At 49.3% G+C, this 13,407-nt stretch overlaps 7 protein-coding genes across 7 annotated transcripts; 3 read left to right on the top strand and 4 right to left on the bottom strand.

Moving 5' to 3' along the window:
- Nucleotides 1-58: 58 nt before the first annotated feature.
- YEF1 (ATP-NADH kinase Yef1p) lies at nt 59-1,533 on the bottom strand (the record flags this gene model as incomplete). Its single annotated transcript, XM_076682947.1, has 4 exons — nt 59-835; nt 893-1,034; nt 1,089-1,224; nt 1,275-1,533. 4 exons carry the CDS (start codon nt 1,531-1,533, stop codon nt 59-61), a joined length of 1,314 nt encoding a protein of 437 aa, XP_076542922.1.
- A 304-nt stretch (nt 1,534-1,837) lies between these two features.
- LAS1 (rRNA-processing protein LAS1) lies at nt 1,838-3,142 on the top strand (the record flags this gene model as incomplete). Its single annotated transcript, XM_076682946.1, has 1 exon — nt 1,838-3,142. One exon carries the CDS (start codon nt 1,838-1,840, stop codon nt 3,140-3,142), a length of 1,305 nt encoding a protein of 434 aa, XP_076542921.1.
- A 992-nt stretch (nt 3,143-4,134) lies between these two features.
- NUP82 (linker nucleoporin NUP82) lies at nt 4,135-6,501 on the top strand (the record flags this gene model as incomplete). The annotated part of the gene is made up of 1 exon (XM_076682945.1): nt 4,135-6,501. One exon carries the CDS (start codon nt 4,135-4,137, stop codon nt 6,499-6,501), a length of 2,367 nt encoding a protein of 788 aa, XP_076542920.1.
- A 478-nt stretch (nt 6,502-6,979) lies between these two features.
- On the bottom strand, nt 6,980-7,378 carry SDH8 (Sdh8p; the record flags this gene model as incomplete). Its single annotated transcript, XM_076682944.1, has 1 exon — nt 6,980-7,378. One exon carries the CDS (start codon nt 7,376-7,378, stop codon nt 6,980-6,982), a length of 399 nt encoding a protein of 132 aa, XP_076542919.1.
- Nucleotides 7,379-7,873: 495 nt separating this feature from the next.
- Nucleotides 7,874-9,166, top strand: BNA3 (kynurenine--oxoglutarate transaminase; the record flags this gene model as incomplete). The annotated part of the gene is made up of 1 exon (XM_076682943.1): nt 7,874-9,166. One exon carries the CDS (start codon nt 7,874-7,876, stop codon nt 9,164-9,166), a length of 1,293 nt encoding a protein of 430 aa, XP_076542918.1.
- Nucleotides 9,167-10,106: 940 nt separating this feature from the next.
- Nucleotides 10,107-10,634, bottom strand: TRVA0_005S03224 (KH domain-containing protein; the record flags this gene model as incomplete). The annotated part of the gene is made up of 1 exon (XM_076682942.1): nt 10,107-10,634. One exon carries the CDS (start codon nt 10,632-10,634, stop codon nt 10,107-10,109), a length of 528 nt encoding a protein of 175 aa, XP_076542917.1.
- Nucleotides 10,635-11,590: 956 nt separating this feature from the next.
- On the bottom strand, nt 11,591-12,811 carry XPR2 (S8 family peptidase; the record flags this gene model as incomplete). The annotated part of the gene is made up of 1 exon (XM_076682941.1): nt 11,591-12,811. One exon carries the CDS (start codon nt 12,809-12,811, stop codon nt 11,591-11,593), a length of 1,221 nt encoding a protein of 406 aa, XP_076542916.1.
- Nucleotides 12,812-13,407: the final 596 nt, after the last annotated feature.

The raw sequence follows: 13,407 nt of genomic DNA, 5'->3' as shown, positions 1-13,407 counted from the left end.
TAACAGAGATCTAACGACACACTAGATAAAATATATGAGGATAAATAGATAAATAGAATTAGCTAAATGAAGATTGCCTTTTACGCTCATTCCAATGGAGCGTCTTACTGAGCCGCTCGAACCAATGGGTGCCATTCTCGCTTTCTTGAATCATGGGGAACGGATACCGCGAGGCGGATATCGTCAGAAAGTCGCCGCGCTTCAGCTCAACACGAGCCTTGCCATCGAAACTGCACCATGCCGTGGTACGTGCATCGTAAGGCACACCTACATGGATAACCAGCGAATCGGGCAGCACAATGGGACGGAAGGACAACGTATGTGGACAAATGGGCGACACGAGAATGCCGGGAATATCAGGATGAACCAAAGATCCGCCCGCCGACAGGGAGTAGGCGGTGGACCCGCTTGGAGTAGAGATCACGACGCCGTCCGCCTCCATCGAGGTAAGGAATTTGTAGTGTCCGTAGAGTTCTGTAGTCGTGATTGTCGCATTGGGGCCCCGGTCGACTACCACATCGTTCAAGATGCAAAACGTCTCTCCGCGAGTATGGGTGCGGAACTGTCCATCCAAGCGCTCAGCCTGGAGCATTTCCTCTGTGAGCGTGTTCTCATCCTTGTCGTCAGCAGACATTGCCATCATATGGGTGCACTCGAAGCGCATTCTCAGAGAACACCGGAATCCCTCCGAGAGCATTCGTGGGACGATTACATCTCGACGGCGGTAGTCGTACTCAGTCATGAACCCTAGACTTCCCATAGAGAAGCACAGGATAGGTGGCACGACCTTTTGGAAGAGCCAACTGGTATACAGCACGGTTCCATCTCCACCAAGCTAGTTTTTATTGTCAGCAATCCCGCCATACCAAAATTTTGGGGCAATTGAACGTACAGTTATTACGAGGTCGAAATAATTAGGGTGGTTTCGACAGTAGTCGGCGTCCCAGTAGCTCAGACGATCCAATCCGTCAGTTTGCTCCTTGAGATCATCGTATCCAAACTCCTTCCGCTCTCGTAATATGTCCTGAACCGATCTATAACAGTCAGTTAAACCAACCAAACCAAAAAGAACGGCGATTGTGACTTACACGTTTAGCTTCCCGTATGACGTCTGGAGCCCAAGGAGATAGATGGCAAGGTTGCGTGTCTCGGCAATGAGGCTCTTATCATGGATCTTGGACACAATGAGGACGTTATGGATCCGAGCCCGCATTGACAGGTTGCCTAACCACTAATGTTAGCCAAATAAACGATAAAAAAGCGTTTTGACGTACTTAACGTTTTGCTGAGGTCCCGCACGCTCAGCACCATCTCGGACAGGGTGTCCTGAGAGAGCGACTCCCCCTCAGGGCTCTCGAGGTGATCAAGACCATCGAATTTGCGCTGCTCAAGAGCTCCGATGTTGCGCAGCCGGGTCTGCGAAAGGGTCCGCTTCGGCACGTCGAGTGCTTTGGCTTTCTTTGGGCCCACGTTAAGCAGATTGTGCACTTTGCAGGTTGACCCGGGCTTGGCCTTCTTCGGCCGCGACTCCATCACAAACGACGGATTATTGCTCTGGCTATACAGTCTAAACGGCTCCATCTTCCTTCTCCCTTTCTGTCGTCAGTTACAAGATTGCCTTGGACCGCTTATCGTTCCACCTTTGAATAGGCTTAGATGGGCGGGACACCTACTGTCTCAGAAGGTGCAGGATGGAGCATGGGACAGGGATATACGGCGCAACTAATTGGACGTGCGTATATCACAGATCAAGCCGATCTAGCCATGTCTCACCGGTGAAAAATTCCACGACCGCTGTAAGACGTCCAAGGATTCGAGGCAATTTTAAGGGCTGATAATGCTGAGGAACCCTCCGAAAGTCGTCGCCTGGAGAGGCGAACAGGAACTCTTTGAGCTCAAGTCGTGGTTCTACCCGGATCCAGAGGGAGGACAGGACAGACGGGCTAGAGCGGTCGCCAGAGTCAAGGCCTTGCAGACTCGAGCCCCGATCCCTCACGCCATTGAGTCGACGGGGCTGCTGACGGCAGCAATCCTTGGTGACACCCCAGGGAGCGACAGTTTTGCCGTGCGCATGGCCTATTCAATGGCTCTCATCCGGTTTGTCAATGGGTTGTTGGACCCTTCGCAGAAGGCTCAGTTCGCTATTCCGCTGCATGCACTGGCAAGAAGCCTCGGATTGCCTTCGTTTTTTGTTGAACTACGTCACAGCGCCACCCATGAGGGCCTCCCGTCGCTCGAAGTGCTCCGGCAGTCGTCGCATCAGGCTTTGGGGTGGCTGTGGGAGCATTACTGGGCGCTTAATGAGTACGAGGAGGACACAGAGGCCCAATGCCGGGCGCGTGCCAAGGATCAGATTAAAGATCTCATGCGAGACTGGAGGCGGTTGCGCAGATCAGACCCGGCGAAGGTCGTCAAGCTCGGTGATACCTCTGCCGAAGGAGCCCAGTACTGGAAGCTCGTCAACGCCATTTCGACGCTACAACAGCAGGATGAGGAGCTGCTCTTCGAAGTGTTGTATACAATGAATGTGCTAGTGCCTACTGGGAAAGATGCCAGCCGTAAGGTTAATTCGGCGATAAAACTGTTTGCACCGTTGTTGGATACTCTCAACAGCGAAGGCATGGTACAGCGGCTGGCTCTCTTCGGCATCGACCTGCTCAATTCACGTAAGTTCAACGACTACGCTCCTGAGAGTCTATCTGTGGAGGAGTCAGTGGAAACTATTAGTGCTGATGCGGGAGCATCCATTGTGGCTTGGATCAATCATTTTATGACTCCGCGAGAGAAGTCTACGCTTACTGCGTGGTTGTCGAGTCCTCAGGAGATAATTGAAGCTTGTTTTGCTAAGTCACGTCCGTGGAACGTTGATATACTGAAGTACTACATTAGCACTCCCGCGGGCAAAAAGGATAAGGCCACTTCTGAGCTAACCGAGGCGATGGAATCGCAGATTCGGCCACAGCAAGATACTGCGAAGTCAAAGAAGCGCCCAATTGGGGAGATAGAGGAGGAGGTTGCATCTTTTACCAAGCGCATCCACACAGCTATCCACGGGGACAAGCAGGAATCGTCTTCCACTTCTGGTACTAGTGGCTGGAGACGGGTTTCGAACTGGACTGCACGCCCCATTGGCAAATTGTAATTATTTATTCATCACGACTTATTGGCTGGGTTCACTTTCCTGGGCAGTTTCTATGGATCGACTTTTGTAACGGTTATTACTTAGAGTTTGGCATTCTTGGGGCCCAATACTGTAAGTTGTATTCAACTAAGCAGATGTATACTATAATCGACTGCTAACCAGACATTTTAATACTTCTTGTCATCTTCTGCTTTATACTGAACAATTACCACTAACTATACTCTGTTTGATATGCGTGGTAATCGGATTGTATCAATTGCCAACCAGACAATCTTTTTATTACAGCTCAATATTACACTTACGATGTGAAGCTACTCAGTCTCTATGAACGATACTTATTGAGCTGCTTACTATGCTGAAATGGTCGTAGAACAGCAAATAGACTCATCGAAGCGTTACATTGTAATTGGCTGTCCTCGACCTCAACAAGACGCGAATAGATTATTATTATTATTATTATCATATTCGAACTTTGTAGATATTAAATATTCCTTAACCCTCCTGTTTCATCAATAGAAAGGCGATCCATTACCAATGTTGATAATCTCTTAGAACTGCGAAGGTGATCCATTGCCTATGTTGATAACTTACCTGGTAATCAGAGCAACAAATTATAGTTGTTTACCTAAGTATAGTCAAATCTACTTATTGCTCTATCAATAACGCGCTGCATCAGCTTTTAACTATTGTTGTTAGGTCCAAGTATGCTGCCTGTTAAAACATGTTCCGGTACCATATGCTATCGTGATCAACGCTCAATTGAACGCGAATACCATAACATCAAAAAAAAAAAAAAAAACTACAACAGATACCAAGAGTATGATTATTTAAATCATCCATTCTATTCAAGCTATAGTATCATCTTTGTAGTACCAAGTAGTGATGAGGCAGAGTACCGGTATCTCCTCCGTGTTTGGTGATGGCACCGCGAAATTCCTAAAACGCGGTATTTGGGACCCAAACCAATTTGCACAAACCGCAGATCAAAGGAGATGTCGGAGGAGTTCACGAAGCGGATAGTCGAACACGGCATCTTCAAGACGAAAGACGAAGAGACGCAGTTTGTGCAGCGGTTCGGCAGCGACTTGGAAGACGTGGGCGCCACACGGAACCTGATGTGCTCACGAGGTGATGAGCTCTTCCTGGCCGTGGCCAACACGGTGCGCTGCGTCGACCTGTCGTCGCCCAGCGGAGGCAGCTACAAGAACCTCGAGCTGAAGGAGGTCGACTTCGCCATCCGCGGGCTCGCCATGAACGAATCTGGCACTTTGCTGGCCATTGTCGGCCACCATAAAGTCGTCGCCGCGGTGCTGCCCAACGCCGGGTTCCTCAAGTCGCCCGAGCGCACGGTCAAAGTGCGCAACCGCCTGGTGCGCAATGTCTCCCAGAGCGGAGACACAGTCGTGCTCAAGGCGGCGTGGAACCCCATTGCCCGTCACGATTCGAACCTCGTGCTCCTCACCTCGGACGGGTACCTGAGGGCCTACGACCTCGCGACAAACTACGAACAGCCGGAACTGGAGTACTGTCTGACGAGCTCGCGTAGCCAGGGAGGCCAATTTGGCATTGAGGACGACGAGATCGAGGACCCTGTGTCGTTTGCCCTCGGGACGGCGGCGGACGCGCACGGCAAGATGACCATGTACGTATTGACCAAGGGCGGGGACGTGTTCGCCCTGTGCCCTTGGCTGCCTAACCAGTTCCTGCTCGGACAGGGCGAGATCGAGGATGTCTTTGACGGTGCCGTGGCGGACGAGTACGAGCACCGACACAGCAAGCAGTCCTCCAGTGGCGAGCGACAGCATTACAAGCAGCAACTGGCGTGGGCGTCACAGCTGTGGAAGCAAATGACGAGCTCGGCTGTCGAGTCGCGGTTGGCAAAAGATGGAGTCCTTTACGACCAGTATGTGCTACGGCGGCCCGAGAAGCAGACGCCGGAGATCCAGGGCCCATTTTCGTTCAAGCCGTTCCCCCGGGCTCTATACGAAGGCGAGGCGACAGACATTGCCGCCGTAGATGCTGGAGGTTTTACAGCGCTGTGCATTGCCACGTCTACCGGACGGGTGTCTGTGTTTCTGCAGGACGCGAGCATTGACGTCCAGCTCGCGGGCAGCGAGGTTTCGAGCAATACGACGCTGGCCACGCTGGAGTCCATTGCGTTCCCGGGAGGCTCGATGGGCCGGCAGCTGGGGCTCCAGTGCGACCCCACGGGACAGGAGATGGTTCTCGCGGTGTACGACACGAACAGTGCTTTCAGGGTCGACATGAGGCCGTGGGCACTGCCTCTGGCGCACGCAGTGGCGACCGGAGACATGGACGCCGTACGAGATATCCTCGACCAGTCTCCGCACTCAGCCGTGGACCGCCTGGTCAATGACAAGGACCGAAGCGGGTTCCACGGCGTAGCTGTAATCGAAGACGAGGCCGGGTCGCAGTATACTGTGGCCAAGACGGGCTACGGCGTGTGGGTCGAGCAGTGGGGCGCCACGTACTATGCGGCATTGCCAGACGCCGCATCAGCCTTGCCAGCCGCAGCAGGAGGAGGCGCGCCGCATGCGGCCCCCTCTACCGGAGCAACGAGGGAGGAGGAGAAGCTGCGGTACGAGTCTCTGCTCGATGACAGGAAGTTTGAAAACGAAGTGCGATACATGCTCGACGGGGTTGACCTGACGGCACCACGCCCGAAGGCTGGCGTGGCGCTAACCGAGAAGTTCCAGCCAAGCCTGGAGCACTTGGAGTACTTCACGGAGCTTGTCAACTTCTACACAGTCGAGCTGGGTAAACTGAATGCCGCGGCCAAGACAATGCATGGGCGGCTGACGTACCAGCGCATGGAGCTCAACCGCCAACTCGAGAAGCTCAACACTCTGAGTGAAAAGGTACTTACAATTTCGAACAGTTCCGCTACTACGCGGCTGCATGAGGCGCTCATGCGACAGACACAGATCCGCGAGCGGTCCTCAGCCGTGCTGGAAAAGCTGGCCAAGTGCAAGGCCATCATGCTCTCTGACCAGGAGAAGAAGTGGTTCGCCGAGCTGCAGCGACTGCAGAAGAAGGTGTACACTTCGGGCGGCCTTGAGAAGCGGGTCAAGAATGCTTTGCTGCAGACCGACATCATCCATAAAGAGGTCACGCTTATAAACCGGGGCTCCAAGGGCTCTGTCACCACCGATGCATATACGCAGGACAATGTTCTCCGGCTTCAGACGCTCCTTTCCAAAGAGGGAGAGATTATTGAGGCGACGAAGAAGCAGCTTCAGCGCATTCTCGCTGAGTCCCAAGTTGCCCAGACTGCCCAGATTGAGGGGCTTGTTGAAAAGTCGCGTAACTTGACCATATCTGATCAGCACTATAATTGATTACGAATATATGGACTCTATTTACCATGACAATGACAATCTCATGTAGGCATTTCTTTACATATGTATGATCTTCGCGCAGCGGAGACGCAGGTATATCTGGCTCACTCCAGACTTCTGAGATAACGTTATATCAACGATCAATTATTACATATTTCGAATCTCTGTACACCTCACATTCCATATATTACCCACCCATAATTTCTGAGAACCTAAACCGCCTTCGTCTAAAAACTACATTTGGGGAAGGTCACGTTTTCGGCTCTCCAATTAGAGAACCAAAAACGGCCGCTAGACGCACTCTTTCTTTGATTTTGGCAGTTGATTACAATTTTCAACTCAATTGGACAGCACTACAAGTCTGCCCCACTCAATGGTCACGTCTCTAATCTTCAATTCTTTGAGCGAAAGCCGCTATTCAAGATGCGGTTGTTAATATATATTACAATGTTCAATGCTATACAGTATGATGCAATCATTAAAAATCCGTCACTCGCCCGTTGAACGAATAGTCGCCATGCCGCAGAGGATCCTGCTTAGGGCCGCCAACTTCTCCAGTCTCGGGATTGACCTCTCCTTCAAAGTCCTGATATGGCTGACGAAACTGTGGATGTGTAGCCAGCTTTGCCTCCTTGATGATCCTGGCCTGGTCTACATCTTTGGCAAATTCCTGCAGCTCCTCCTCCGTCATATCGAGCGCAGCCTGGGTGTTGGCCAGCTTCTGCAGCCGCTCAAACTCGGCTTGTTCTTCCTTTGGTAGAGGAGGCGGGGAAGGCGAACCCTTGGGGGCACCAAAGGCAGCATACCCTCGAGCTATGCTCCGTGGAAGAAGCCGCAAGGCCGTCGTAGGCTTAGACATCTGCTTGAACATCATCATCGTTCCAGTTCTCCTATTGTCTGCCAGATCAACTCGTATCGGAACTCTTCTTCACGCCGATTTGATCCGCAAAGTCGGTTGGGCGTTGCTCTGGCAACTTGTATACATATTACGTAATGGGCCGCACAGGACATCGATTGAGTCACGTGATATTTCATCAAAAAATCTCGGACGCCGGGAGCCGATGTCGCTGAGAAATGAGGCAGAGTCATTAGAGAAGGGTGTGGAGTTGTAACTGAGGCCCTCGAATATCCTGTATAACCAATTGGGCATTGCCGTAGCGCGTAGATATATACTCCGCATTGCCAGCCAGGTCCGCTAGGAGTCTTCGAGCCTATCTGTTTCTTGAGAAAGACGTAGAGCGAACTGATAGGCGACCTCCCCACTAGAGTTCGCTTAAAAATCCATTGTAAATTTGTAAATCAAATGTGGGCAGCTTCCCTACGTCGGTCTTCAACATCCGTGCCCCACAAACTTTTCTTCTCGACTAACTCCATGACCACCAACTCATTCAAGCCCCTGCCGGGCCCTTCCATCCACGTCGCGAACCAGCCGAAGGACGTCTGGAGCTTCATCAACGAAGCTGCCGCTGACGCCGAGAAAGAGTCCGGCCGACCGTGCGTCAACCTTGGCCAGGGCTTCTTCTCGTTCTCCCCGCCCAAGTTCGCTATCGAAGCGGCTAAGAGGGCTCTGGACGTGCCTGCCCTCAACCAGTACTCCCCTACCCGGGGCCGACCGTCTCTCAGGAAGGCCATTGCCCATGCGTACTCCCCGTACTTTGGGCGGGAGATCGACCCAGAGACGGAGATTGTCGTCACCTCGGGCGCCAACGAGGGCATGTACTCGGCGTTTACTGGATTCCTCAACCCGGGCGACGAGGTCATTGTGTTCGAGCCGTTCTTCGACCAGTATATCTCGAACATCCAGCTGCCAGGCGGCAAGGTCGTCTACGTCCCGATGCACCCTCCGGCCGACGCCGCTACTCGAACCTCTTCTGCTGCTGAGTGGGCAATTGATTTTGACGAGCTCAAGGCAGCCGTCACTGACCGAACCAAGATGATTGTGCTCAATTCGCCCCACAATCCGACCGGCAAGGTCCTGTCCAAGGAGGAATTGCTCAAGATCGGCGAGATTGCCATCGAACACAACATTATCGTCCTCTCCGACGAGGTCTACGACCGGCTGCACTACGGGGAGTTCACGCGAATCGCGACTCTTTCGCCCGAGCTTGCCCGGTTGACTCTTACCGTCGGTTCTGCAGGCAAGACTTTTGCAGCGACTGGCTGGCGAGTCGGGTGGCTCATTGGCCACCCTGACCTCATCAAGTACGTCGCTGCTGCCCATACGCGAATCACCTTCACCGCCAACAGCCCTCTCCAGGAGGCCACGGCGGATGCATTGACCATGGCCGAGACCAACGACTTCTATATGAGCCACGTCAACAGCTTTGAGCACAAGTTTAAATTGTTCAATGCTATCTGGGACGAGCTAGGATTGCCATACACTATTCCCCAGGGCGGCTACTTCGTGCTGGTCAATTTCGCCAAGGTGAAGATCCCAGAAGGGTTCGAGTTCCCAGAGGAGCTCTACAGCCGTGCCAAGGACTTCAGAGTGGCTTACTGGCTCATCAAGGAGCTCGGTGTCGTGTCAATCCCGCCGACCGAGTTCTACACTGAAAAGAACGCACACTTGGCCGAGGACTACCTTCGTTTCGCAGTGTGCAAGGACGATGAGATGCTCTTGGAGGCTATCGAGCGTCTGCGCGGCTTGAAGAAGTTCATTCAGTAACCCTTCGGTAATCAGCCAGTAATGGATAGATGGTTAATATTATTCCCCTCGACTAGAACCAGCCGCTAATCTTCTACTTCGCGGACCTGAACTCCCTAACAACTACACTGCAAGAAGTGAATATCGAACGGCTGTTGATCTACAGTTACAGTAGTCATTTAAATCCTCAATGATAAGTAATCTACGTAAACAGTCATTCAAATACAGTAATCTAATCATATTCATTAAACTATACAACCGTTTAAAGCTAATTAGAGCAATCAAAGATCAGACATCCAATGGAAGGACTACGGCGGTCACCGGCATACTAAAGATGGGTTCTAAGCGTATGCTACCGAGGAAACTGCGAATGTTATGGGTTTCTTCATCACCTCAATGATTGCTCTAATCAGCTCCAACTGAAGCGATTCTATATACATCACACATTCTTGAAACATGAATGATCACAAGATTATTGCATCTAATTTGTTAGTTTTTGGATTTCTTCTCGGTACACAAAAAGAAGTCTGTATATCTTTGATCAGTCACGAGAAAATACTGGCAAGTATAAGTCTCCCTCGTCAAAACACAGAGTGCAAAGCGAGTTTGACACCCTACGTTATCCCCATAGTCGAATAAGAAATGGAAAGAAGACGGTTGATCGCATCATAAAGATATAACAGACCCTCCTAATAATTTTTCGGTAAAAACTTACATTTCAAGGATGGCGACGATGAGAGGAAAAAAAAGAAGAAGAGATTTGGAGGGAAAAGGTTCAGGCTTTATAGTTTTCCCGGTGGTGGAAGAAAAAAAATTTCACCGAGCGCGCGAGCCGTGTGTTTTCCTTTACCTCTATTCAGCCTACTATGCATGTAGGTTGGAGATGAGGTATCAAGCACTTGCAAATTGCAGATTTTTCTAGAAATTTAGTACAAGCTATATATGGGAAAATAGGTTAGTTTTATTCAATAGATCTCTCACGGATCAGCCTTAGCGCAATGGCTACTTTAGCAGGGGGTCCGCGAATGGAGAGAGAAGCGTCGATCCCTACTTTAGTGATTCGTATGTTGGTGCCTGTTCTTCTTCGCAGTTGTAACATTTTTTCAAACCCCCTCCCTGCAAGACGGGATGCAACACCATTAGGTAGTATAATCGTTTTCGTAATGTGATCATGAACATTTAGGGGCTTTTCTGCTAGCACCTGCTGCGCCGTAAAGTCCTCTGGGGTATGTGGAACTTCATATGTAGAAATCATCTTCGGCGGAACCAGGCGTTCTGGGTCATACGGCACACTTGCCTTGGAGAGCTTGCGAAGCTGGTCCACTAGCAGCATCAGCCGTGGGAATTGGCTTTTTATGGTGATCATTCGCTCGTTACTGAGAGGCAGTTGAATGCTGTGGAGGGTTAACCCTATGTCGCCTTTGAAATTCGACGCCGCGATATCATATCCTTCCTCACTAGTAAGGATATTGATATCGCATTGCTGCATCAAGTATATAAGAATCTATGTAAAATTCACTCGTGCGTTAGTCGTTTCATGTAATACTGATATGTAAATTCATGACATACATGCGAAATGAATTCTAATGGACCACATATAGATAAAAGACACTCCGGCGAAGTTTCCCTTCCACTTATATGTAAACTAGCATGCTCAATTTCTTCAACGAACTCTCCGTCGCTGTATGTTACAAAGTCTTCGTCGAAATTGCCATCCAATTGAACTGATTTATGCGCAAGGACCCTTATAAAGCTATGCTTTTCTGCTTTATATTTGCTGAATTCAATGACACGACTCATCATACAAAATCTCTAAAATTTTAGCAGCTTGGTAGTTTAGTAGAGGTAGCTATGAAATTGTTGAAATGTATGCCCATTTCGAAGATCATGTCGTACGGCTTATCGGACATGTCAGCAGGCGAGGTAGATAATTGGTAGGGATGAAGTTCCAACTGGTCATTGTTCACTATGGCTCATACTGACAGAGGCTATAGGCTTTTATAAGAAATTTCTCTGTTCCATTATACAATGTAATAATTACCGGTATATAGTGGACTATGGTGGCCTATGAGTAAAATGAATATTGTTGATTAGGGCCAGTTGAAACCGTAATGAATATCAATTGAGCTCTTGCACAGGGTAACAAATAACAAAATTGTTGATTAACTATTAATTGAGTTCTTAGATTAAGAGCAAGACTCTTTATTCTGCCTCAGCTGACTTCCCTTCGGTTATTGGCTGGGTAAAACCATGCAAGGGATGGTACAGATCCGCGCATTAGCGGTACCGGTACTACGACAAAAATAATATTGCAAATGGATTACAGTATAGGACTAAAGTACTCAGTCCAAGCTGAATTGAAGCAAGGAGAATAGTGCGACAAACATATTGTATAGTTTCCATATTTATATTCCTTACAATAATAGTAATTATATTTTTGCCCCATTAATCGGCATTGTTGTAAGCCAGCCTGTTGGCAGTATCAGATAAGTCGTCTAAAACAGCATCGCTGTTACTGTTGACAATCTTGTCATGGATATCTTGAATTGAAGAGTCTGGAAAGACGGACCAATAATAGGATGCAAGGCCAGCGACAAAAGGTGACGCCATTGAAGTGCCGCTCATGCTTTCATATCCATTTGGACCCTCATTATTACTGGAATAAATATCAACACCAGGGGCGTATACATCGACGCAGTCACCATAGTTTGAAAATTCGGCTGGATGATCAGTATAATTGAGAGCAGCAACCACAAGCTGGCCGGATTTGTTCCGACTGTTATCAGGAGGACCGTAGTTGCACGCATCGGCATATTCGTTGCCAGCAGCACCCACAAACATAATGCCGGCATCAAGCGCTTGGTTGATAGCCTTATTTCGTACATCGGACTTTATGCCCACTGCAGAGTAGTTAATGACTGACCTTGAGTCGGGGTTCGCCTTATGGTCTTCAATTACCCAGTCCACAGCCTTCACAAAGCTGGAGAGGAGTCCTTTCTGGTCCTTATCCAATATCTTAACGGCAACAATTTCAGCAAATTTAGAGACTCCAACTTTGGTACCGGCGGATATGCCTGCCACATGTGTTCCATGGCCATTATCATCCACATCTGGACCGCCAGAGAAATTAGGGCCCCATCTTAGTCTTCCCTTGAACTCTACATGATCTTTCGACACTCCCGTGTCAAGGATATAAATAGTAGTGTTCCTTCCACCGGGCTGCAGGAAGATGTAATCGAAGTCAAGACTGCTATTCTTGCCCGTGCCCTGACTTTCTTTGTGTGAAATCCGCGAAAGACCCCACGGCACATCATGCTGCCGATAAGTCAGCGACTGAATTTTATCGTAGGAATTGGGTTCTACGGCAGCAACGTCCTTGTGATTCCTGATCTCTTCAATCTGGTTCTCGGTGAAATCTCCGTGATAACCAGAAACCTTATCGCCAACTTTCCAGTAGTTGTGAAACTGGGCCGACTCATCACCATCACGCTTGATGATGGAGTGAACCCAGCTGCCATGGACGGTTTGAAGGCTTTGGTTATAGATTAGGCCCTCTTTGAATAGGACAATGTAGGGTTTCACGTCATCATTGCTGGCGGCACGGACAGAGGCTGCTGATGCCAGAGCGAGTAGCCACAGTAATAAAGTCAACCTCTGCATGAACATTTGATCAATGCTACAATTAGTTTTACAACTGAGGTGTTCATGGCCATGGACGCATATATATACCTTTTATCCTTCATGCACGTCAGTATAGACTCCAATGTCGGTATACAGCTGGAATGGTAGACATCTCTTGTTTTATGTAACATCTCAAACATACGACCATCGAGCGCAGTGGTGTATCATCTTTTTGGCACCGTTGCTCCAAGGTAGCAGCCATACTATATATACTATATACTTCACAGAAAGGCACGTTTCCTCCTCCTCTGTCGGAGCTTCTAAGAGTCTCAATCCTTTAGTGATGCGTGTGTGGTAATGTTACTCAACTCTGATATACCAGGAGAGATAAGAGTGGGTCGAGTTGGATGGTCCTTTCAAAATCGCGCTTACATCCTATTTTTGTCCAAGATCATATCCGCCGAATAATGTAGCAGCCAAATTTAAATCCTGAGGTCAGTCCTATATCTCACACGCATACGTTGTATATCGTCATACTGCCAGTCTCAACTAAATGTCTCCTCAGACACCGCCCTTTGACAAAGTGCCACACTAATGCTATCACCAGCCACACATATACGCACTAAACATTCTTATATGAA

This window comes from Trichomonascus vanleenenianus (assembly GCF_965637985.1).
Source record: "Trichomonascus vanleenenianus strain CLIB 3782 genome assembly, contig: TRVA0_005S, whole genome shotgun sequence".
Classification (NCBI taxonomy): domain Eukaryota; kingdom Fungi; phylum Ascomycota; class Dipodascomycetes; order Dipodascales; family Trichomonascaceae; genus Blastobotrys; species Blastobotrys vanleenenianus.
The sequence above is the reverse complement of the archived record's forward strand: the minus strand, read 5'-3'. Positions and strand labels throughout refer to the sequence as shown.